General features: G+C 61.0%; 4 protein-coding genes across 6 annotated transcripts; 2 read left to right on the top strand and 2 right to left on the bottom strand.

Moving 5' to 3' along the window:
- Window positions 1-800: 800 nt before the first annotated feature.
- Window positions 801-7,960, bottom strand: LOC116436768. 3 transcript variants are annotated; one of them, XM_032094158.1, is made up of 4 exons: window positions 7,191-7,952; window positions 5,525-5,678; window positions 4,311-4,774; window positions 801-3,397 (listed from the first exon to the last, which is right to left on the bottom strand). In XM_032094158.1, the coding sequence occupies exons 1-4, from the start codon at window positions 7,233-7,235 to the stop codon at window positions 3,239-3,241; spliced, it is 822 nt and encodes a 273-aa protein (XP_031950049.1). In that variant the 5' UTR covers window positions 7,236-7,952; the 3' UTR covers window positions 801-3,238. The 3 variants fall into 3 exon arrangements, with proteins under 3 accessions (XP_031950049.1, XP_031950047.1, XP_031950048.1); XM_032094156.1 differs by having other exon boundaries at window positions 801-4,774; window positions 7,191-7,960; XM_032094157.1 differs by having other exon boundaries at window positions 801-4,774; window positions 5,525-5,647; window positions 7,191-7,959.
- Window positions 5,778-18,825, top strand: GALNT6 (polypeptide N-acetylgalactosaminyltransferase 6). Its single transcript, XM_032094091.1, has 11 exons — window positions 5,778-6,617; window positions 11,159-11,750; window positions 12,525-12,697; window positions 13,770-13,919; window positions 14,005-14,239; window positions 15,212-15,329; window positions 15,429-15,629; window positions 16,083-16,214; window positions 17,441-17,542; window positions 17,656-17,808; window positions 17,959-18,825. Exons 2-11 carry the CDS (start codon window positions 11,263-11,265, stop codon window positions 18,070-18,072), a joined length of 1,866 nt encoding a protein of 621 aa, XP_031949982.1. The 5' UTR covers window positions 5,778-6,617; window positions 11,159-11,262; the 3' UTR covers window positions 18,073-18,825.
- On the bottom strand, window positions 8,071-9,209 carry LOC116436605 (nascent polypeptide-associated complex subunit alpha, muscle-specific form-like). The gene is made up of 2 exons (XM_032093828.1): window positions 9,003-9,209; window positions 8,071-8,736 (listed from the first exon to the last, which is right to left on the bottom strand). Exons 1-2 carry the CDS (start codon window positions 9,207-9,209, stop codon window positions 8,071-8,073), a joined length of 873 nt encoding a protein of 290 aa, XP_031949719.1.
- On the top strand, window positions 18,366-21,698 carry LOC116436604 (chymotrypsin-like elastase family member 1). The gene is made up of 9 exons (XM_032093827.1): window positions 18,366-18,426; window positions 19,433-19,580; window positions 19,814-20,018; window positions 20,116-20,216; window positions 20,467-20,592; window positions 20,679-20,815; window positions 21,079-21,224; window positions 21,307-21,456; window positions 21,566-21,698. Exons 1-9 carry the CDS (start codon window positions 18,366-18,368, stop codon window positions 21,581-21,583), a joined length of 1,092 nt encoding a protein of 363 aa, XP_031949718.1. The 3' UTR covers window positions 21,584-21,698.
- Window positions 21,699-22,067: the final 369 nt, after the last annotated feature.

Below are 22,067 nucleotides of genomic sequence, written 5' to 3'. Positions count from 1 at the left end.
CATCGCACTGACCCCCCCTCTCCCCCCCCGCCTTCGAAATCGCCCCCGGGCTCACCCCGCTAGCCCCCAGCCCCGCCTCCTCCTTCCCTGCAGCACCTGCCCTCAGCTGACCCCCAGCATCCCCCTGCCCCCATCCCCACCCGGATTCCCCCCAGCTTCACCCCCAGCCCCTCCAGCATTTCAGAGCCCCCCCTCAGCATTACCCCCTCCCAGGGGCGCTGCAGCAGCACCCCCAGCGTCCTCCTGACCCCCCCAGGATCACCCCAATTCCCCTCTCACCCCAACCCCCGCCAGCATTTCAGAGCCCCCTCTCCAGATCCATCGCCCACCCTCGGTCCCCCCCCAGCATCCTCCTGATCCCCCCCAGCATCGCCCCGACTCTGCTTCAGCACCGGCCCTTGATCCCCTCGAGCGTCAGCCCCAAATCCCCTCAGACCCCCCCAGCCCCCTCCCAGCTTCCTTCAGCATCGCCCGCGATTCCCCTCCACCATCCCTGCCCAGCATCCCCCTGGTCCTGCCCAGCATCACCTCCGACATCATCCTGGCCCCCCCAGACCCATCCTGACCCCCCCGGTCACTCTCATCCCCTCGAGAATCCCCACCCCAAACCCCATAACCTCCCCCTCACCCCCCCTGGCCTCCTCCACCATCCCCCACCCCCCTTTTCCCCCCAGCTGAGGCCAAACCTGGCCCTTTGCTCCCCAAAAAGCCCCTCGTCCCAGCAGGAAAGGCTCAGAAATTTGGGAGGGTTGAGCTGTCACCTAAAACTCTTCCAAAAACAACACTTGGAAGTCACTGAATTGCTCGGAAATGCACATTTTTTTATCCCATTTTCCAGTCTCTGCCTCCTCGAGCTCGTGTCCAAACACAACGGGATCACGGAACATTTCCCTTCCTTTAATGAGGGATGAAAATCGAGGGTCAGTTATTAATTAACAGAGTCATGAATGACTTCCCATCCTCGCTGGTGGCACAGATGGGCTCCTGCTGCAGATGGGGGGAGAGATGATCCCCCTCTCCCTCATTTCCAATGGCAGTTCCCAGGAGGTTTGGGACAGCCACAGCAGAGTTTTTCCTTAAGAGAAGTGCTGTTCCTGGGCAGGAAATTTCCCTTTTTCCTCAGTCTCCCATTAGAGGGATGAAATCCCGCCCTGCCCCACCCTCATTTCTTTTGTCTCCTCTGAAAATGTGGCCCCAGAGGAGTTGGGTGCTGGAATCTGGGGGTGTTTTGGGATTAGTGCCCAGAGCTCGGTGTCAGGACACGCCCGGCACCTGGGCAGCCCCTTCCCCCTCCCACGGCCCAGACCCGAATTTAGAAACCCTCAAAAATGAACATTTCCCACCCAAAATGCCGTTTCCAGCTGCGTTTTTGCTGCCGTGGTTTCCCCAGGAGCGCTGTGGCCGGTTCCATCCCCGCTTGGAGCGGGACACCCTCATCCCCGAGTTCTCCTGGCCCAGCTTTCACCCAATCCTGATTTTCCAACTTCTCCTTACGGGAATCTGCCCTCGCCCAGCTCCTGCCTTTCCCAAAACGACTCCCACCCACCTGGAGCCCAACCTGGCCTCAACAACCACACCCCACCCACGGCCCCACCAGCACCCTGCAATTAAAGTTATTTCGGAGGCAGAGGCACATTCCTGCCCTGGAGAGGGCTGCATCCAAAAGGGAAGCTCCGTGTCCCTGGGGACCAGCTGGGAGGGGGGGATTAATCACCCCCACAGCTAAAAATGTCCTCGAGAGAGGCCAGGTGTGTGGAGCTTCCATCATTGTCCCTCCCGGCTCACTAGGGATGGAGGATCAGCCCAAAATTCCCTCGTGGCTCACTCCAAACGCTCCCAGTGGGATTTTTCATAGGATTTTGGGCACTGCGGAGCCGCACCAGCCCCGTGCTGGCAGCTTTGACTCCTGAGGAAAACCATCCACGCTCCTGCTTTGGGAATTCAACTTCCCGGCCACGCTCTCCAGGTGAGGGGAGCCTGGCTGGATTCTCCTTCCGGCCATTCCGGGTGGCTGTGGCGATTTGGTACCAATGAATCGATGGGTTCTTTGCTCCGGCTTTGGGATCTGCGGCTTCCAGGGACTCGCCTGGGAAACGAGGGTTTCTCCCCTAAGAAGAGCATAAAACCCCATCAAATAATCCCGGTTAATCTGAGGAGCCACAGGAGGAAACTTGGAGCAGGAGGCGGTGGTGGGAAAGTTCACTGGGATGTGGAGAAAACCTTGAGAAAATCCCAAGAAAACCCAGCAAAAACCCATTTTCAGGGAAATAAAGGCCTCGGTTCTACCCAGGGCTGGAAGCAGCTCCAGTATCCCCATGGATGGAGAATCCAAGGTCAAAGCTGCAGATGCAGGGAAAGGAGTTGTGGGATTTGTCTTGGAAAGTGGCTCCGGGGACCCTGGGGACACGCAGAGCTCTGTCACGAGTAAATCCATTAAAGTGGCTCCGTTTTGAGGAAGAAACGTCACTCCTGACTGCTCTGTGCTGCCAAAGAGGAGATGTTGGAGCTGGAGATCCCAATTATTCCCGATGCCTGGAATTAGAGGAGATCCTGGCTCTCCGTTTCAACACAAGTTTCCTCAAACAGGAGATGCCAAATCCACTTCGGGAGAAACGTGCAAAATAGAAAGGCCTGAGATGGGATTTTTCCCAAAGAAAAGAGGGATTTGGAGCTGGTCCATGCTTTGTGCCTCAATTCCCCACTTCTGCAGTGAATTCCTATTGGAAACACATGGATACCACTGATGGAAGTGCCATAAAACACCCAAATTACTGTTAATTAATTAAAATAATTCTTAGTGACCCCCAAAAACCTTGAGATTCTCCCACTCAACCCTCCAAACTCCCAGAAAAAGCCAATGTGCCTTTCCAGACATCCCTAACTATTTATGGAAGACTCCTTTCCACTCAGTCAAAGGCAAATTTTGAGGAATTCCCTTTTCCCGGGAGCTGCAGCTCCCCCTCACACCTCCAGAGCCCGGGATGGGATCCACTTCGATATCCACGGAGATCAGTAACCCAAAACACACCCGAGGTGATCCAAATTCCGCATGGAGGACGAGGAAGGTGGAAAGTGCTCCCAGCCCAAACCAGCAGCAGGATCCCAGGATCCTCATCAGCCACAGAGCCCCAGGGCTGGAAGAGCCCTCCAAGGCCACCAAGTCCAGCTTGGGAATGTCCAGAGCCCGTCCCGTGGGTCAAGGTACAAATCCATGGATTTCCCATAGGGAAGACAAGTCCTACTCCAGGTGGGCCAAAATGTGGCTCAAATACTCCGCGTGTCCCGCTGCATCCGGGGGGAAGATCTCCTGGCGCAGGTCACAGGCCGGAGCGGCCTCGCAGGCAGGGCCAGGCCCGAGCGTTCCCTCCTCCAGCGCCCAGCCCGGAGTCCAGGACGTCTGCAAGGAAAAGAGGGATTTGGGACAGAGAGACCCCCAGGAGCGGCCTGGGGCAGCCCCCAGAACCCGACCTTTTTGTGCCCAACAGGGCTGGGCTGGAGCCTGGGGGAGCTCGAGCTGCCCCTCGCTCCACCCTCCATCAATTCCACGGGACAATCCCATGCCCACGTGGCTCCCGAGCCTCCCCAGCGCTTCCAACGAGCCAAACCAGGAGGAAAATTGGCTTTGAGCAGCAAACTGGAGCCCATTTGTCACTTGTCCCTGTGCCATTGTCCTTTGGGTGCTGATAGGGCCCCTTGGGGCCTCCCCAGACAGACACGGCCCCACTTCTCCCTTCTCCTTAAAAAACTCCCTCCCAAATATGGCCCAAAATCAGGAGTTAACCCCGGGAATACCCAGCCCCTGAAGCCATGGAAGAATTGTTAAGGGCTTCATTTAGGAAAAGGAATGAAAGAAAATGGGTTTGGCATCCCAGGGACCCAGGACTGCAGTGAAGGTTCACCAGGAGGACTGAGGGGCCAGAGATCAGGAGGTCTTTAAAAGTCCTTTCAGAAGGACAGGAATCATTTGGAATGGTTTGGAAATGTGTTTTGGGGTGGAGAGATCTGGGAGAAGGAAGGAAATACTTCAGAGCTGTTTAACTGGAAGACCCAAAGGAGACTGAGAGAGCTTTTCCCCCAGCTGACTCCTCCAGGGGATCCTCAAAGCCTCCACCAGGATCACGGGAGGGACGTCCTGGCTGGGACCCCGGGGGATTTCTGTACCCAATTCCCCTGGGAACCAGAAAACTGGGTGCCCAGAGACTTTTTAGGGCAATAACCCCACTCTGCCACACTTCCCGTGGGTCCGGGACTGATGGAGAGGAGGATGAAGAGTCCCTGATGCCGCAGCTCCCTCCAGCCTCCCGAATTACCTTCACAGGCCCTCGGATCTCCACCGGAGCCTCCACAGGGAGAGCCCCGTCCCTGGGAGCATCTTCCCTCTCAAGCACTCCTGGGGCTTCATAGAGGTCCAGAAGATTTAGGAAGGAGCCCTCAGCCCCTGGATTTAGTGTCTCCAAGTCCCGTGGGCTGCAGGGAGCTCTCCCTCCTTCCCGGGGGACAGGGAGGATCCAGGTCCTCATCCAGGTGGGCACAGCCCCCTTCTCCCCCTCGGTGCTGCCAAAAGCTGCGGCGCCTCCGGTTCCAACGCCGTTCCCAGGGCTCAGGGGGAGCCTGCTGGCGGCCTGGGGCTGTTCCATGGGATGAGCAGAGCCCTCCAGGTTGGATGCGGAGGATGTCGGAGCCCCTGGGTGGTTTTGGTGGCTCTCAGGTGACCTCTGGCCTTCCCCCGTCACCGCGTCCTCCGTGCACTGGATGGGCAGCGACACCGGGATGTCTTTGGGACAGAGCGAGGCAGAGGGGTCACTCCTGGCAATCTGAAGGGTTTGTTTTCCCTTTCCACTGCCCCATTTTCCTGCTGGGCTTGGGGAACCCCTGGGCTGGCAGAGCTCCCCTGTCTCCTCTGGAGCCTGGGCCAGCAGAGAAAGGACACTGAGGACAACCAGGGAGGGCTGGAGGAGCATCAGCTCCCTCTGGAGACCGGGACATCCCTGGGCCCCCAAACTCCAGGCTCATCCCAGGAAAGGCTTTGGTTTAGGTCCTGGAAGGACACAGGTGGACAGGAGGGAGCCCCAGGGCAGGGAGGCTGCATTTTCCCAGCACAGCTCTGTCCAAACCGAACCCTCCTGGCCACAAAATTCCCATTTTATGGTTGGGAAAATGGTGCCAGACCCCGTGGGAGTGATGTGAGTGTTTGGGGGGAACAGGAGAGTATGGGAAGGAGGAATCCTTGGAAAACCAGGGGGTTCTGGGTGTTTTCTGGGCTGCGGATCCTCCCCCAGCCCCAGCTCCCACCCCCTCCCAGTGATGGTCCCAGGACCAGGAGTGTCCCTGAGCAGCGAGAGCCAAAAGCCACGATGGGCTCAGGGCTCGCTCCTGCTCAAAGCCCCTTCACCCCACCGCCCTTCCCGGGGGAAGCTTCCTGCAGGCACCGGGATAGAGGTGGGAACGGCCCTGCCAGGGTAAAGGTGGGAACGGCCCTGCCAGCCCAAATGTGCGCTCTGGGGACACTGCAGGCCCCACTCACCCAGGACTGGCCCCTTCCTGGCCCTCAGCCTCTGGAGGAGCCTCCCCTGCTCCGAGCACAGCTCCTGCAGCCTGGCCACCTCCGCCCAGAGCTGCAGGAACAGCTCCTCCATCTCCCTCACACCTGGGCAGGAGAGAGGAGAGGGAACGACCACCTGTTAATGGTAATAATAATTAATAATCATAATAATAATCATCCACTGATAACTGGCGTTATGCACAAGCAGTGAGGAGCTGCCAGGGCCAGCCCGAGGATCTGGTGCTGCCGGTACCTCGAGATCCCGGGTGCTGTGGGTGTGTGGGATTGCACAGAAAGGAGCATTCCCGGTTCTCTCATAATTTATACAGATAAAAAAAGGAAAGGGAAGTGGATCTTCCTAAGAAGAGCCAAGCTGGGCTTTTCCACCTCTCCCCCACAGCTTCTGCGAGCTCCAAACAACCCAAAAATCCCATTCAGTAAAAAAACCTACCTGGAAAAAGCTGTATTTCCAACTCAGTACCAAAGGATCGAATTTTTTGGGCACGAGAGGAAAAAAAACCCCAACTACAAATCCATCCAAGGAACGACATCCAAGGGTGGGGACACAATTCCCTTTTTTTGAGCTGCTCACCCCCTTCTCCTCCCAAAAATACCCCGGGAAGCACCACCCAGCTCAGGCCCACCCAGTACCAATTAACCAAATATTGTCATTACGGAGGAAAATTGTGCTCCCCACGCTTGTCCCTGCTTTATTACAGATTAAACTTCCCAGCTTCCCCATCTTGCACCAATTATTACTGGGCGAAAAAATAAATAAACCCAAAGCTGGGCACAAATCTGCAAACCATCTGCAAAGGGGATCTGAAAGGTTCGTGCGATCTTAATTAGCATAAATATGCAAATCAGCCTGGCTTCCTGTCAGCTCCTCCAGGTTTGCTGCCGCTCAGCGCTGAAAGTTTCAGCTCGGCGTTCAATTTAAGCTCTGGCTCAAATTAGGGGTTTGGCTGGAGGGCTGGATGGAGCCGCCTCCGACGCTGTGGATTCCCCGGGAGGGATGAAGGGCAGAAATCCCGAGGGAAATGCACCTGGAGCAAGGAAAACCTCAGAGGCAATGGTAAGGTTTGCTCCCAGCGCAGGGAATTTCGGTGCTCGCCCCACACCGAGGGGAAACTTCGCCCCAGTTCTGGCTCTTTGGGGTTCCTCTACTCCTTAAAACCTTAAAACCGAACATATTTTTCACCCCCCGAGGCAGCAAACTCCACCTCTAATTCAAGTTTTATTTTGCCTGAGAGTTGTATAGAAAGACGCCAATTAATTATTAATTGGAGCGTGACCCGGAGCCGTCACTCCCTAACAAGCCTGGGAAGATTTTGTTATGGATTTCACTCCATCCCTGCTGGGGCTTTTCGGGACTCAGCTCCTCCTCATTTCCCCGGATTGGTGCCACCAGGACGAAGCTACAGCAGGAGATTTTTCATGTCCCGAAAAAGCCTCTCCCAAACTGCAATTAAAAGCAGCAATTTGGGAGCACAAAACTCCCCATTTGCGGGGTTGGTGGAGCGGCTGCGAGGGGCGGAACCCGGCGGGGGGGGAACGGGGCGGGTTCAGGGCACCCAAAATCCCATCCCCACGGCCCAGCCCGGCGTGGACCCCAAAACCCTTCTAATTTCCCCCAAAAGTGACTTACCGTGGTGGGGACTGTCCTGGCCCTGCCCGGTGGCCGCGGTGACATCGAGCTGACAGTGGCGGCTGCCCGAAAGTCGAGCAGCAGCAAATTTGGGGGAGGGAATTTCCCCTTCGGGTTTTGAGCGAAGAGCGAAACCTCCGAAGCAGGAAATGAAATGGGCGAGAGCGGCGGCTCCGAACTCGGAAAAGCCCCGGGGAGGGCGATGGAGGCCCCGGGGGGCTCGTGGGGGCCGAGGGTTGGCTCCAGGCGGTGCCTCAGTTTCCCCTCACGCCTTATTCCAGCTCATTAGCGCTTTAATTTGCGGCTGAGGGGTGTTTGTGCCCCGGAGACCTCATCCCCTGTAAGCCAGTTAATATTCCAGCGAATATCCCAATAATCCCGATTAATCCTCGCTCTGCTCCTGCTCAAATCTCCCAAATCCTCCGCGCAGCGCCGGAGCCAAAGGAAAATCCTCGGCTGGATGATGGGGCCCGCCCGGGCCCGGGGGTTTTCCCGTGCTGCTCCCATCACCCCCAGCGCCGGGCGCTTACTGGTCCCAGCACTCCTGAGGTCATGACCTTGGGACCTCCATAAATCCCTGTGGCTCCCAGCACGCCCAGTGCCACTCCCTTACTGGTCCCAGCACACCTGGGCTCACAGCCTGTAACCTCTGTAGGTCCCTGAGGCTCCCAGTGTCGCCAGTGCCAGGCATTTACTGGTCCCCAGCACGGCACCCCCATTTCAGGCACGGGGCCGGTGGGTGGCACCAGCACCCGGCGTTGTTCCCTGACCGGCACCTCTAGGACCCGGCGTTTTCCCCGGGACAGGCGGCTTTAGGACCCGGCGTTTTCCCCGGGACAGGCGGCTTTAGGACCCGGCGTTTTCCCCGGGACAGGCGGCTTTAGGACCGCGGCGGCCCCGGCCCGTGCACCTGTCCCGGGGGGGCGGGGAACAGGTAGCGCAGGTGGCTCCGCCCCGCCCGGACGCACCTGCGGCCCCGCAGCCGCCGTGGAGCCGGTGAGAGGGGAGGAGAGGGGACGGGACAGGACGGGGGTCCCGCTGCTGAGCCCCCCTCAGCTGTAAGCGGGTCTGCGGGTCCCAGGGCCGAGCCCTTGCCGGGGGAAGGGGGTCCCGGGGTCCCGGTGCACAGCCCTCGCCCCAGGGAAAGGGGGTCCGGTGGTCCCGGGGGTCTCGGTGCGGCGCCCCCCTCTGCGGTAAGGGGGCCCAGGGGTCCCGGTGTGAAGTCCTTGCGCTGGGCGAAGGGGTCCCGGTGGTCCCGGTGCGGAGCCCCCCACCACGGGGAGGGAGTCTGGAGGTCCTGCTGTGGCCCACCCCCTCCAGGCAAGGGAGACAGGAGGCTCCCGGTGAGGAGGGCTCGCCCCGGGGGAACGGGAGCAGGGTGGTCCTGGTGAGGGCTCCTCCTGGGGGTTGGGTGCTCGGGGGTCCCGCTGCAGAGGCCCCTCCGTGCAAGGGGGTTTAGGTGGTTCTGGGATGGAGCTCCCCGGGGTGGGGGGGTCCGGATGGAGCCCCTCGAGCAGCCCAGCGGCTCCAGGGCCTGTGGCAGTTCCTGGCAGGGCAGAGGGAGGACCCGGCCCCCGTCAGCCCCACGGGGTACCCCAGAACCCCTGTCGGGGCAGAGACCCTCACACACCCCCATCCCCCGGGGCTCCCATCCCACACCACCGGGAGCGGGTCCAGGACCCCTGGGGCTCATCCCAAGGGATGAGGGCAGCACCTGGACGGGGGGAGCCCGACAGGAATCTGCTTCCTGTGAGCTCGTGCCCCTCGCACTCCCCAGCACATCCAGTTCCTCGCACTGGAACTGAATCCCACCGGGAACAACCCCGGCTTTCCCTTGCTGCGCCCCACTTCCCGCTCCTGGCTTTTCCCCGTCCCTGCCACTCCCGATGTCACCGTGGCTCGCTGCCACGTGGAGCCCGTGGCCACCTCGCCTGCGGCAGTTTCGGTGTCATTCACTTGTTCTTCTTTTTCCTTTTTTTCCTCCACGAGGATCTCTCGATTTCCACCTCTTCCCACCATCCCTCGCTCCCACACCACCGGGGGATGCTCCTCGAATTCCCACCAAACCCCTTTTCCCCCTTTTCTGACCCCAGCAGGCTCTACTGGGTCATTCTCATGTTGTTTTTCGAGGGTGCAGGGCCAGCACACGGGATTCTCGGGATGGGCTGGACGGGATGGAGCAGAATCCAGCTGGGAGTTTGCGGGGCCTGGAGCAGAGGGCGCAGGTGCACCAGGAGCTCCCACTGGGGCTCTGTGCCAAATCCACCCCGGTCTCTTGGGGGGGGATTTTTTAATTTGTATTTGGGTTTTTTGCCCTTTTGGGGAGGGGGTTTTAACTTGTAGTTGGGGTTTTTTGCCCTTTTGGGGAGGGGGTTGGGGCCCCCCGGGAGCGGCCGCTCTTGTTGTGCACAACCGGCGCAACCTACACACCTGAGTGTCCCTCTGGGGTTAATTAGCACCGACACCTAACGAGCTTCGTTAGCAACGTGGCAGGAAGGAAATTCCGAGAGATGCGCGGATAATGGAAACGGGGGATTTTCCCCCAAAATCCGTTGCTTTCCCCTCTCCCGCCTTGCACGGCAGCGCCCTGCGATGAAAACCTCGGTGCTCAGGGGCACGGGTGGGGTGGGGTGGGGGCACCTTCGCTCAGCTGCGGGCAGGAATTCCGAGGAAATGGCAGAAAATACGAGGGGATTGATGTTTTTTCCCTGGTTCTGCTTTTCCGTGGAGCCGCTGGATGGGGCCGCGCGCCCTTGGCAGTGGAGCGTGGTCCGGCTTTGATCCCGCGGCGCTCAAAGCGGGGACCCCGGGGACCCTCCTCCTCCTCCCCAACCCAAACTTCCTCGCCCTTGAAGTTGTGGCAGGTGCCCTTCCCCGCCCCATTTCCAAGAGAATGAAAAGAAAAGGGAAAAAAGGAATCAAGGGAAGGGGGGGGGACCCCAAAGTGGAGGAGGAGGAGGAGGAGATGGCGGTGAATGGATCCCGCCGGGCTCGTCCATGCTCCGGCGGCCGTGGCTCACAAAGAGGAGCCGCGGGAAGTTTGGGGGTGGTGGGAAGCTCAGAGCCTCCGACGGATCCCGGGGGAAATTTGGGAGCTGGCGCCGAGCTCCCGGTGGCCGCAGCACCGGACACGGCATCGGACACCGAACCTGCTGCTCCAACCCGGCCGAACCCGGAGCTCTGCAGGGTCTGCTCGAGTTTTCCTTCGCAGGCAGGAAAATGCCCAGGAAAAGGCTTTTTCCCAGCGGCCAAAAATATTTTGGCAAATTTCTGGCTCTGTTTTAACTTTGGCGCGCGAGGAGTGGTGGCGGGGGGAGGCTGCAGCCTCTGAATCAGACCCAGGAGAAACTTTGGGGGGGGGGGTGTCCCGGGTGTGGTGGTGGGGTCCTGCACATCCTCCGGCATTTATTAACCCGCACTTTTCTTGGTGCTTTAATTTTGGGATGGGTTTAGGGGCTGGAAGGGCTGGGGAGGGAATGAATTTTACAGGTATTGCTTGTGCCTGACTTTATATTAACATATTGCTAATATTATATGACTGTATTAATATATTACTAATATTGTATTGCGATATTGATGCGTTAATATGTTACCGATATTGCATTACTATGTCGATATATTAATATATTACATTGCTATTGTATTAATTTATTATTGTTTGTTATTAATAATTTGAGTTTTTGTCTAGTGGGAGGTCCCCGCTCGTGGCAGGGGGTTGGACTGGATGGTCTTTAAGGTCCTTTCCAACCCAAACTGTTCCATGCCTTGATTTATATATTTATATATTCATATATTTATATATTTATATATTTACATATTTGCATATTTACATATTCCGCTTTAAGTACAATAGAATCTATTCTAAGTGCAATACATTATGTCTCAAGTACCATATATTCTGTTTTGACATCAGTGGGATCAGCACATCCAGCCCAGGAATTAACTGCAGGTGTTTCTCCTTCCCCCAGGTCGCTGGAGCAGAGCAGCGCATCGTGATGCTCCCCGAGCCCCCACATCCCTGAACCCCCATCCCAGCCCGGAGAACCCTCCAAACCCCCCCCAAAACCCCAAAATGAGGCTGTTCCGCCGCCGCTACAGCCCCTTGAAGGTGGCCTTGGCGGGCGCCGTCTTCGTCCTGTTCCTCTTCATCCTGCAGAAGGACGTGGGGCGCAAGGACCCGGGCGAGGAGCCGTGGCTGAGGAACATCGTGCAGGGCAAGGACCAGGTGCTGGACCTGATGCTGGGCGCCGTGCGGGACCTGCGGGACTCGATGCCGCGGCTGCAGATCGGGGCCCCGGAGCCGCCGCCGGAGCCGCTGCCCAGCGCCCGCTCCTGCCTGCCCGGCGTCTACACCGCGGCCGAGCTGCGGCCGCTCATGGAGAGGCCGCCCCAGGACCCCGCCAGCCCCGGGGCCGACGGAAAAGCCTTCAAGAAGGATCGCTGGACGCCCGAGGAGACGAAGGAGAAGGAGCGGGGCTATGAGAAGCATTGCTTCAACGCCTTCGCCAGCGACCGCATCTCCCTGCAGCGGGCGCTGGGCCCCGACAGCCGCCCCCCCGAGTGAGAGCCGGGTCCAAGCCCCCCCGGGGCCACTTAAAAATGGGCACTTACTTAAATCTGGCCGCTTACTTCCTTAAATCTAGGAGGAAATTAAAGCAGGTTTGGGCCAGCACGTCAGCCAGCACTGGCAGGGGATTGAATGAAGGCAGAGATGAAAAAAATGCATTTATTTATTTATTCTTATTTTTCCCTATTTTTGGCCCCTTGGGGGTGGGTTTAGTGGCAACAGGCTTTTTGTGTGTCCCTGTACCTGCTTGGTGGCTCCGGCACCTCCCCGCCTTTCCCTCCTCTCCCTCCTTTTTTCCAGTGGTCAGACTTTTTCTTTTCTCATCCGAGTGGAACAGCCTCGGACCCCGCTGGGGCAGGGGGGGAGGGAAAAGGGGAAACTCCAGAGATTTCCCCGCCTGCCCTCGGCCAGGGGCTGCCGGATTAAAGCGGGGCCCCCCCAGCCCTGCCCGCGCAGGGGGTTGGGATGGGGGAGACACGGGGGGAATTCGGGATGGAAAAAGCCTTGAAAGGGATGGAGGAATCCAGCCCCCCGCGCCGGCAGGCGATTATCCGTGCTTAGCAGGTGTAGCGGTGACAAAGAGGGGACACGGGGGCCGGGAGCGGGACTCACTCAACCAAAATCAATGGGAATCAAAGCAGGGATGAGTCCGGAGGGGCCAGAGCTGCTCCCCCGCTGTGGGGTTGGGGGAGGATATCGGGGGGGGGGGGGTCACTCCGGTCGTGCCTCCCCCTTCACACACCCCCCCCCCCCATTCTGTCCCCCAGGTGCATCGACCAGAAGTTCAAGCGCTGCCCCCCCCTCCCCACCACCAGCGTGGTCATCGTGTTCCACAACGAGGCCTGGTCCACCCTGCTCCGGACAGTCTACAGCGTCCTGCACTCGTCCCCGGCTCGGCTGCTCCGAGAGGTCATCCTGGTGGATGATGCCAGCACGGATGGTGGGTGGGGGCCACGGGGACACAGAGGGATGCAGGAGCCGTGGTGGGATGTGGGGCCAGAGGGGTGCAGGAGCCCCAGGGAGGTGTGAGGGAGCGGTGGGGGGATTCGGGGACCAGAGGGAGGCAGAATCCCTGGCAGGATGCGGGATCAGAGGGGTGCGGGAGCCCGGGCAGGATGCAGGGGATGCCAAGCCCCTTTCCATGCCTGGAAGCAGCAGCTCTGAGCCGCTCGGAGAAGCGGCTCAGGCTCCCGACATCCCGGGTTCTCCCAACAGCCGCTCCCCGTTCCACACCCACCCCGGAGCACCTCCGGGATTTTCCCTTCCCCAGCACTGCTGTCAACCCAGCCCTGGGGACAAACCGGGTGCCCCACAAACCTCCACCCCCAGCCAGCTGCAACTCTCGTTAATGAGCACCCCGAGCTAATTAAAGCGGGGTTCAGTGTCGGGGCGCTGGGAGGAGCGGACTCTGCCCTTGTCCCAGATAAATTCTCCCTTTCCGCCCGCGGGTTCCCGAGCAGCAGCAACCTCGCGGTGCCGCGGGGCTTCATTGCCCGGGAACTTGGCTCCCACTGTGGCTGGACGTGGCTTGGACTCGGGTCCCCTTCCCAGGACGGTTTTCCGGCGGTCCCGGCTCTCACTTGGCCATTTCCAGCTCCTGGCTTGGCTGCATCTGCCAGGAAATCCCGGGTTCCTCTGGTCACCCATGTCCGCTGTCCCTTCCCTCAGAAACAACTTGGTCCTGGTGACACTTCAAGCACAGGGATGCGACCTCCTCACCCTGTCATTCCCTGTCCCTCTCCAGAGAGGGATTATACGGGAGGGGGAGTTTCCCTCATAAAACTCATTTTCTTTAGCCAAAAATACACTTGGGTTTGGGGCAAAGGTTCAGGTGTCCCTGAACCCAAACCCGGCTGCAGGGTCTGAGCAGCAGGGGATGGGATGGGATGGGATGGGATGGGATGGGATGGGATGGGATGGGATGGGATGGGATGGGATGGGATGGGATGGGATGGGATGCAGGGACCGGCACCTGCCTCTCCGATGGATCCGGATGCTCTTCCCGCCCGCAGAGTACCTGAAGGAGGAGCTGGATCGCTACGTGGAGCAGCTGCAGATCGTGCGCGTGGTGCGGCAGCGGGAGCGCAAGGGGCTCATCACGGCGCGGCTGCTGGGGGCCAGCGTGGCCAGCGGGGAGGTGCTGACGTTCCTGGATGCCCACTGTGAGTGCCCACCCTGTGACTCCTGTGTCTGCTCCCGGGCGCTGTGAGCGGGGCTGCCCCGCTCCAACCCTGCCCCATGTCCCAGGCGAGTGTTTCCATGGGTGGCTGGAGCCGCTCCTGTCCCGCATCGCCGAGGAGCCCACGGCCGTTGTGAGCCCTGACATCGCCACCATCGACCTCAACACCTTCGAGTTCTCCAAGCCCGTCCAGAACGGGAAGCAGCACAGCCGGGGCAACTTCGACTGGAGCCTGACTTTCGGCTGGGAGGTCGTTCCCCCCCGGGAGAGGCAGCGCAGGAAGGATGAGACCTTCCCCATCAAGTAAGCCCAGCACGGGGGGATTCGTTATCCAGCTGGGTTTGCTCTTTTTTTCCAACGAATTGGTGTTTTCCTTGGTTTTGGTGCCTCCGGGTGGGCGGTGCTGCCCCTTCCCAGTGGGGTTTTCCCCGGGGATTCTTGGCATGAGGGATCTCAGGGGGTTTGTTCCCGGGCATGGTCAGAGCTGTGGGGGTGGTGGAGGACAAACCTCGCCTGAGGCTTGGGGGACGGACCTTGCAATTGCCTCCGGCAGAGTCTCTCATTAAGGATTTAATTGCTGTCTGTACCTTCTCACCCTCGCATGCCCAGGTGCCCCCGCACTGGCACAGCAGCACAAGTCACCTGCGGATTAGACTTGTACCAAAATCCCTCTTTTTATCCCTCTATTTTACATGCAGAGAAATCCTGGGTGATTTTCCCACCTCTCCGCTGCTGCCCCAGGACAAGCCGGGTGCTCCCACGGGGAGACACCGGACAGCCCGGCTGGCCCCGTCCCCACCGCGGCCGCGGGGCTGGCTTTGTGCACAGGTCACCTGGGAGACGCTCCTGTCCCTATAAAGGCCCCTTTTACCTCCAGCCGGGCGCTTGGCTCCCGGCGCTGCCTCGTCTCCAGCAGCTCAGCGAATCCTTGGGGTTTATTATTTCTCCTGAATAAAGGCGAGGTTCTGTTCCAGCCTCAGATGGAAAAGATTAGGGAAGCAGGAGGAGGGATTGGGGCACCGAGCTCTGACCTCCCCCTGTTTTTGGCGACAGGTTTTTGGTAACAATATCCCCTTTTCACTTTGAATCCAGCCGACAGCGAGGCCCCTCCGTGTCACGCTGTCACCTCTGTCGCCTCCCAGCAGCCGGGCCCAGCCTGTCCACCAAAGCCACCACAGCTGGATGGGGGGGGACTCTGATTTTGGGGCTGTGATGTCCCAAAACTCAGATTTCCGCCCTTTTATTTATGTTTTACCCCTTCTTTGGCCCCCCCAGGTCTCCGACCTTCGCAGGTGGCCTCTTTGCCATCTCCAGGTCCTACTTTGAGCACATCGGCTCCTACGACGACCAGATGGAGATTTGGGGGGGTGAGAACGTGGAAATGTCCTTCAGGGTAAGGACGGGGGGTCACCTTCAAAGGCACCTCCAGGGAGCTCCCTGTTGGGGGGCCCGGGGGCTGGACCCCCCCGCCTCAGGTGTGGCTTCCCCGCAGGTGTGGCAGTGCGGGGGACAGGTCGAGATCATCCCCTGCTCCGTCGTGGGCCACGTGTTCCGCTCCAAGAGCCCCCACACCTTCCCCAAGGGCACCCAGGTGATCTCCCGGAACCAGGTGCGCCTGGCCGAGGTCTGGATGGACGACTACAAGGAGATCTTCTACCGCCGGAACCAGCAAGCCTCCCAGATGGCCAGAGAGGTACTGGACACCCTGGGGGGCTACTGCTTCTATTGGGGGGGGGGGGGCTGGTCCTGCTGGGAGCTCCACTTGAGCAGGGGGAGGGGGGTGATGGGCGGGAAAACAGACACAGGTGGACAGAAGTAGCCAAAAGCCTATTTTCTTTTAATTCTTTGGCCAGAATGTTTCCCAGTAGGAAAACATCGATTTGTATGATTTTTTTTTTTTTTTTTTTTCACAACACCAAAACTTTGTGCCAAAATATCTCCGAGCTCTTGGTGGAGCCCGTGGGTACCTGCCAGGTGACACCCCCCCCCCCCCCCCAATTGTCTCAGTGCTGCTCACACCGTGAGGGGTGATGACAAACCTGGGGTGACGCCCAGCTCTGAGCCCCAGCTCAGAAAGGAGTTTTTTGGGATTTTCCCTGCTGTTTCCGGAGGTGACTTTAATTTTCTCCCGTGACTCCGTTGATAGAAGACGTTTGGTGACATCACAGAGCGGCGCAGGCTGCGGGAGCGGCTGCACTGCAGGAACTTCACCTGGTACCTGCAGAACGTCTACCCCGAGATGTTCGTGCCCGACCTGACCCCGACGTTCTACGGAGCCGTAAGTGCCGGGATGGCCAAAGCATCCACAGGCCTCGGCCCTGGGTGGGAACAGCGGAGCGGGGAAGTGCCCAAAGGTTGGGTTTGGGGGATTTGCATTAAACCAGCGCAGGGGACGGGGGTTGGTGCTGCCACGTTTGTCACCCGTCGCTGTGTCTGTCACCGTGTCTGTCACTGCTCACTGTGTCTGTCTGTCACCACCTCTGTCACCGGCTGGCCGGGCCGGTCTGGGCTCCGGCTGAGCTGGAATCTGGCAGAGCTGGTTTGGGGTGAGCTCCAGGGTGGGGAACCCACAGGAACGTGGATTTGGGTTAAACTCGGGGGAAGAGCTGAAAACTTCCCTGAGCCCCGAACAGTGCCCTGGCACAGGGAGGGCTGGGAAAACTGAGCTGGGGACGGGATGCGGAGCTCCAGCTCCATCCCGAAGGATTCTGGGAACAGGCGGGATACAGGACCCCATCCCCATCCACCCATCCACAGGGAAGTGGAGACAGGCGGGATGTGGAGGGCTGGCTCCATCCCTGAGGGAGCTGGGGACAGGCAGGACACGGAGCTCTGGCTGCGTCCCCAAGGAACTGAGCACAGGCAGGATGAGGGGCTCCAGCTCCATCCCTGAGCAGTCGGGACAGGCGGGGTGTGGAGCTCCGGCTCCATCCTCAGGGATGGAGCCACCAGAAAAGCCCTTTCCCCCAAACTGGGTCTGCCCCTCCTCAGCCAGGGCGATGTGACCGCAGCCGGCACGACCAGGTGACGGCCCGGTGACAGCGCGGTGACAGGGTGCTGGGTGCTGGCTCCCGTCCAGCTTTTAATTCACCTTTATTTCCTGAAACCTCAACCCGGGCAGCTTTCCCTTTGCTCCGTGTGCCGGAGGCGTTGGCTTGGGCGTTCCTCGTGTCCTGGAAAGGACACGGGACCCGGATCCGGTGCTGAGTGCCGGAATCGTGTTTGCACAGCGATAACCCAGAGCCCCGCACAGCCAAACCTGAGGCGGGTCCTACCCCGGCTCCTCTGAGCACTTCTTTCTTCCACCCTCCCCCCCCTTTTGCCTCACTCCTGCCCCTTTTCCCCTCTTCCCCGTCGTTTTCCCCCTCTTTTTCCACCCTCCCCCCTCTTTTACCCTGCCCCCCCCGTTCCCTTCGTCATTTTCTCTCTTTTTCCCCCTCTTTCCATCTCCTTTCTCCCCTTCTGTTTCCCCCCACCCCCACCTCTCTTCCCCCCACCCCACAGATAAAAAACGAGGGCACCAAGAGCTGCCTGGACGTCGGGGAGAACAACCACGGTGGGAAACCTCTCATCATGTACCCCTGCCACGGGCTGGGGGGCAACCAGGTGCGCCCCCCAAGCCACCCCCATCATTTCGCCGTCTGCCCCCCCTCCCGGTTTTCCCCCGGGGGTCCCTCCCGGGGCGCGGCAGTGACGGCCCCGGTTGGCTCTTCCCGCAGTACTTTGAGTACACGAGCCAGCGGGAGCTGCGCCACAACATCGGCAAGGAGCTGTGCCTGCGCGCGGGCGCGGGCGCGGCCGAGCTGGGCGAGTGCCAGTTCCGAGGGAAGCCCGGCCGGGTGCCCGCCAGCGAGGAGTGGGACCTGGCGCAGGTGAGGAGATCCCTCCGTGCCGGGCACCGCCCCTGGGCACGGCGGCATCGTGCCCGCCACGGCGCTGCTTCCCCGGTGCCGCTTCCCCTCGGTCACGCCCCTCGTTCACCCCGCGATCGCTCGCTGACTGCTTGGGTTGTTTCTCGGCAGAACCGGCTCATCAAGAACTTGGCCTCGGGGATGTGTCTGACGGCCCGGGGGAAGCACCCGGCGCTGGTTCCCTGCGACCTCACGGACCCGCACCAGCTCTGGTCCTTCACCTAAAAGGGAGCGGAGCCCCCGGCCGGCCCCGGCCACGCTCAGGAAACCAGGATCCAAAAACCTTCCTTGTTCGCTTTAAGAAGTGAAAGCCTTAAATATGCTGCATTTCGTGGCTGCCTTGAGCTGAATCCCGTGCCTTTGGGAGCCGGGCTCTGCCGGGGGCACCCCACGGACCCCAAAACGCAGCGGTCGTGTGGGGACGCTCCTGCAGGTGCTCCTCGGAAGCCGCTGCTCGTCCTCCCCATCCCGGCTCCAGCCAGAGACGCTTCAGTTCACATCGGGCATTAAAAACGTGGATGTGCCTCCGCAGATGTGGAATCGGGGTGCGGAAATCCGTCGAGGAGGAGGATGGGGACCGTGGGGCTTCTCCCGTAAGGGGGCATCGTGGCTTGCGGTGGCCCCTGGCGGGCAATGGGAGAAGTTGGGATCTGTGCCTTAGGAATCACGTTGGATTTGAGGGGGAGGGAAGTTCGATTTGGGGGGTTTGTTATTGTTAAATGATGATGATTCCTGGGTGCGATTCTGCTCGGGCTGAGCAGGAGCAGTTTCCCTGGATGGCACCACAGAATCCTTCCGAAGAGGATCCCGGGTGCCGCGTCTCCTCTGTTCCTGAATTTTTGTCTAGCCCAACTCCTGTAGCTGCCACTTTTGTTGCCATTTCATTTATAGTGAGTGCAAAATCCTCCTGGACATGGCAGGAGGCGAGAGAACCTGTCCTAGACACACAGCCTCAAATAAAGAGATGATTTATTTTACACAAATGCTGTCTCTAGCCTTTCCAAGCTCCCCACAATCCTCTCACCTTATAACCCTCCCTCTTCCTGCCCTAGAAACTCCCTATTTAGCCCTAAAATGAATCTACAGCCCTTTGTGCCACAACTGGGGGCTCAGCTTTGGTTTGGGGTGTCCCTGCGTGGGGCGGAGCCGTTGCCGCTGTCCCTCGCCGTGTGCCCTTGGTGCTGATAGAACCAACACGGGATCATTTGGAGATTGTGTCCCTGTGAAATCTCGTGTTTTCCTTGGAGATAAGGGCAGAACGGCAGCAGCGGCTTTTTACTTCCTCCATTTTTCTTTACCTCGGTGAGCCCATGACCCCCGTGGTCCCAAATGCTGTTTGCCAATGCCTGTCCCTCGAGGGCCAAGGTTCCCCCCCAAAACAGCCTCAATGTGGAGTTGAAGGGGTAAAAAAGGACACCGTTTTGGCCAGAACTCCGGGCTTTATTTCAAACCGTAGCGCTGCTTCATTTAGCCCCAAAGTCAGGCCCCGGGGAGGCCGAGCCCCGGCCCTGCTCCAGCGCTGGCTGTGCCGCGGGGTTGGCGAGGGACTGGAGGTCGTGCCCCGTTTGTGCCTCGATTTCCCCAGGCCAGCAACGCTGCGGCTCCATTCGGGTGCTGGATCAGACTCTGGGACCGTCCCACAAATCAAGGCCACGGAGAGCCGCAGCCGAGGCCCCCCGGGGCCCAGACCGGGACAACCTCGGGACACGGCTCCGGGACACGGGAGCAGGAAGGTGCCGGCGCGGGGCGGCGTCTGCGCGGGAGCCGGAGCCGAGGGCCGCTCGGGGTGTCCGTGGGGTGCCTCGGCCTCGGCGCCGTGTGTGCTTTGGCAGAGGGGCCAAGGCCGCTCGCTGGGGCCGCGGCACCTGCTTCCCTTCCCGCGCCTCCTCCCGCGGCCCCGTTAAAGCGCCCGCGGGGCAGCGCCTCGGTCCCGCCGTGGACACCGCGCTCCAGGATGATGCTGCAGCTCGTGCTCCTCGCCGCCCTCGCCCTCTGCGGTGAGTCCCGCCCGGAGCCTTCGGCCTCGGCACCTCCTGACACCCTCCCTGACCCCTCCGCTGGGGACTCACGCCGTCCCTCTGTCCCCAGGGCGCTGCTCCGAGCTCGATCTCGATGGGATGCAGCGGGTGGTCGGTGGGACCGAGGCGCGCTCGCACGCCTGGCCCTACCAGGTGAGTCCTGCCGGGGTCCCAAGGGCGATCCCGGGGCTCTCCTCGCCCCGGCACCCTGCGCTGAGCCCCCCCTGCCCGTGTCTCGCCCCCTCCCCAGATCTCCCTCCAGTATTACTCCGGGGGCAGCTGGCACCACACCTGCGGGGGCTCCCTCATCCGCACGAACTGGGTGATGACCGCCGCCCACTGCGTGAACAAGTGAGCAGGGCGGGCCCCCTCCTTCCTCTCGGGAAAGCTCCTTTCCCCCAAAACCCTTTCCAAGGAGAAAGTCCGGCCGCCCCAAGCCGCAGCGCAGCCGCCCTTGGAGGGCTTTTGGGCTCCTCCGGCAGGGGCTCCACGGGGCTGTTTCGGGAGCATCCTCTCCCTGCTCTGACCCTTCCGCATCAGCTCACGCTTGGAATGACCGTACTTTGGGGCTGAAGGAGTGTTTTTTGCACCTTCCCGGCAGTAACATGAACTACCGTGTGGTGGCCGGCGAGCACAACCTCAACAGGAACGAGGGCAGCGAGCAGATCTTCAGCGTCAGCAAGATCATCGTCCACCCCTACTGGAACAGCAACAACGTGGCCGCGGGGTAAGGCCCGCGGGAGGGGAGCTGGGGGAGCCCGGCCGGGATCCGGCCCGGGGGTCCTTGTAACATCCTCTCCCTCCGCGCCGCAGCTACGACATCGCCCTGTTCCGCCTGAGCGGCTCCGCCACGCTGAACAGCGCCGTGCAGCTGGCGGCGCTGCCCCAGGAGGGCACCATCCTGCCCAACAACTACCCCTGCTACATCACCGGCTGGGGGCTCACCCGCAGTGAGTGACGGGCTCCCCCCGCCCCAAATTCCCCCGAGGCTGGGCGACGCCGGCAGCCCAGGGAGCTCTCGGAGCGCTTGGCCGCCCCAGGAGGCTTCGCTCGGGGCACGCAGGTGCTCAGCGCCGGCTGGGGCCGCGCCGAGCTTTGGGGGGACGGACGGGGCCGGGGGGCTGGGCGGGGGCGCGGCTCTGCTTTCTTTGGCCGGGCCGTTGCGGGCTCCGGCGGCTGCGAGCCGCCGCTGACCGGCGCCGGGTCCGTGCAGCCAACGGGCAGCTGTCCAGCGTCCTGCTCCAGGCCTACCTGCCCGTCGTGGACTACCAGACCTGCTCCAGCCCGTCCTACTGGGGCTCCACCGTCAAGAACACCATGGTGTGCGCCGGCGGCGACGGCGTGCGCTCCGGCTGCCAGGTCCGGCCCCGCGCCCCGCGCTGCCCCCCGGCACCCCCGGCGCCCCCCGCAGCCCCGGCTCACGCCGCTCCTCGCTCCGCAGGGCGATTCCGGCGGTCCCCTGCACTGCGCCGTCAATGGCCAGTACCAGGTGCACGGCGTCACCAGCTTCGTGTCCAGCCTGGGCTGCAACGTCCTGCGCAAACCCACCGTGTTCACCCGCGTCTCCGCCTACGTCTCCTGGATCAACAGCGTAAGGCGGCCGGGCCGGGCCGGGCCGGGGCTCAGCCCCAGCGCTCTCGGGGCACCTCTGCGCCGGCCCCGGCCCCGCGCGGCTCAGCCCGGCCCCTTCTCCCTTCCAGGTGATCGCCCAGAACTGAGCAGAGCGGGACAAGCGCCCGCTCGCCCTCGCCCACGGACATCCCCTGACTCCCCCGCGCCGCGCTCCGGCCTTCTCGCCCCCGAGCCGGGGCCAATAAAATCTCTCTTCCCGTCTCTGTGCCTCGCTGCTGCCTTGACCCGCGCCCGCCGATCCTTCCTCCTCCGGCCCGGCATCCTCCTCCGCTCCCATGCCCCGCACCATCCCTTGCCCGCCTCCTCCTCCTCCTCCTCGCCCCTCAGGGAAGAGCCCTGGGCAGCAGGAGCCGGCTCCGAGCTGTCGGGGCAGCCCGAGCGTCTGTGAGATGCTGGCAGAGGGGGGGGAAACGCTGCAAATCCCCTTCCTGGGCAGCAAGGCGCATCCTTGGGAATGCGGGGGACACCCAGAGGATACGGGGCCGTCCCATCGCGATTTTCCCTGACACTCGCTCCGTTTCTCTTCCCAAACGGACCTCCTTGGCCATGAGAGATGCCGGGTTCGGGGAC

Source organism: Corvus moneduloides, chromosome 30 (assembly GCF_009650955.1).
Source record: "Corvus moneduloides isolate bCorMon1 chromosome 30, bCorMon1.pri, whole genome shotgun sequence".
Taxonomy (NCBI): Eukaryota; Metazoa; Chordata; class Aves; order Passeriformes; family Corvidae; genus Corvus; species Corvus moneduloides.
Note: the sequence above shows the minus strand (reverse complement) of the source record. Positions and strands in the feature narration are given on the sequence as shown.

Excerpts from the sequence above, each read along its gene's own strand:
- LOC116436768 (XM_032094156.1), bottom strand. The coding sequence starts at position 7,235 with ATGTCACCGCGGCCACCGGGCAGGGCCAGGACAGTCCCCACCACG. Across the intron at positions 5,679-7,190 it reads CCAGGACAGTCCCCACCACG|GTGGTCGTTCCCTCTCCTCT; the intron begins GTAAGTCACTTT and ends TACCATTAACAG. Across the intron at positions 4,775-5,524 it reads CAGGAAGGGGCCAGTCCTGG|ACATCCCGGTGTCGCTGCCC; the intron begins GTGAGTGGGGCC and ends TCTGTCCCAAAG.
- LOC116436605 (XM_032093828.1), bottom strand. The coding sequence starts at position 9,209 with ATGGTGGGAAGAGGTGGAAATCGAGAGATCCTCGTGGAGGAAAAAAAG. Across the intron at positions 8,737-9,002 it reads GAAAGCCGGGGTTGTTCCCG|GAACTGCCACAGGCCCTGGA; the intron begins GTGGGATTCAGT and ends CTGCCCTGCCAG.
- GALNT6 (XM_032094091.1), top strand. The coding sequence starts at position 11,263 with ATGAGGCTGTTCCGCCGCCGCTACAGCCCCTTGAAGGTGGCCTTGGCG. Across the intron at positions 11,751-12,524 it reads CCCGACAGCCGCCCCCCCGA|GTGCATCGACCAGAAGTTCA; the intron begins GTGAGAGCCGGG and ends TCTGTCCCCCAG. Across the intron at positions 15,330-15,428 it reads ACGTGGAAATGTCCTTCAGG|GTGTGGCAGTGCGGGGGACA; the intron begins GTAAGGACGGGG and ends GCTTCCCCGCAG.
- LOC116436604 (XM_032093827.1), top strand. The coding sequence starts at position 18,366 with ATGTGCCTCCGCAGATGTGGAATCGGGGTGCGGAAATCCGTCGAGGAG. Across the intron at positions 20,593-20,678 it reads AGCAACAACGTGGCCGCGGG|CTACGACATCGCCCTGTTCC; the intron begins GTAAGGCCCGCG and ends TCCGCGCCGCAG. Across the intron at positions 21,225-21,306 it reads GCGTGCGCTCCGGCTGCCAG|GGCGATTCCGGCGGTCCCCT; the intron begins GTCCGGCCCCGC and ends CTCGCTCCGCAG.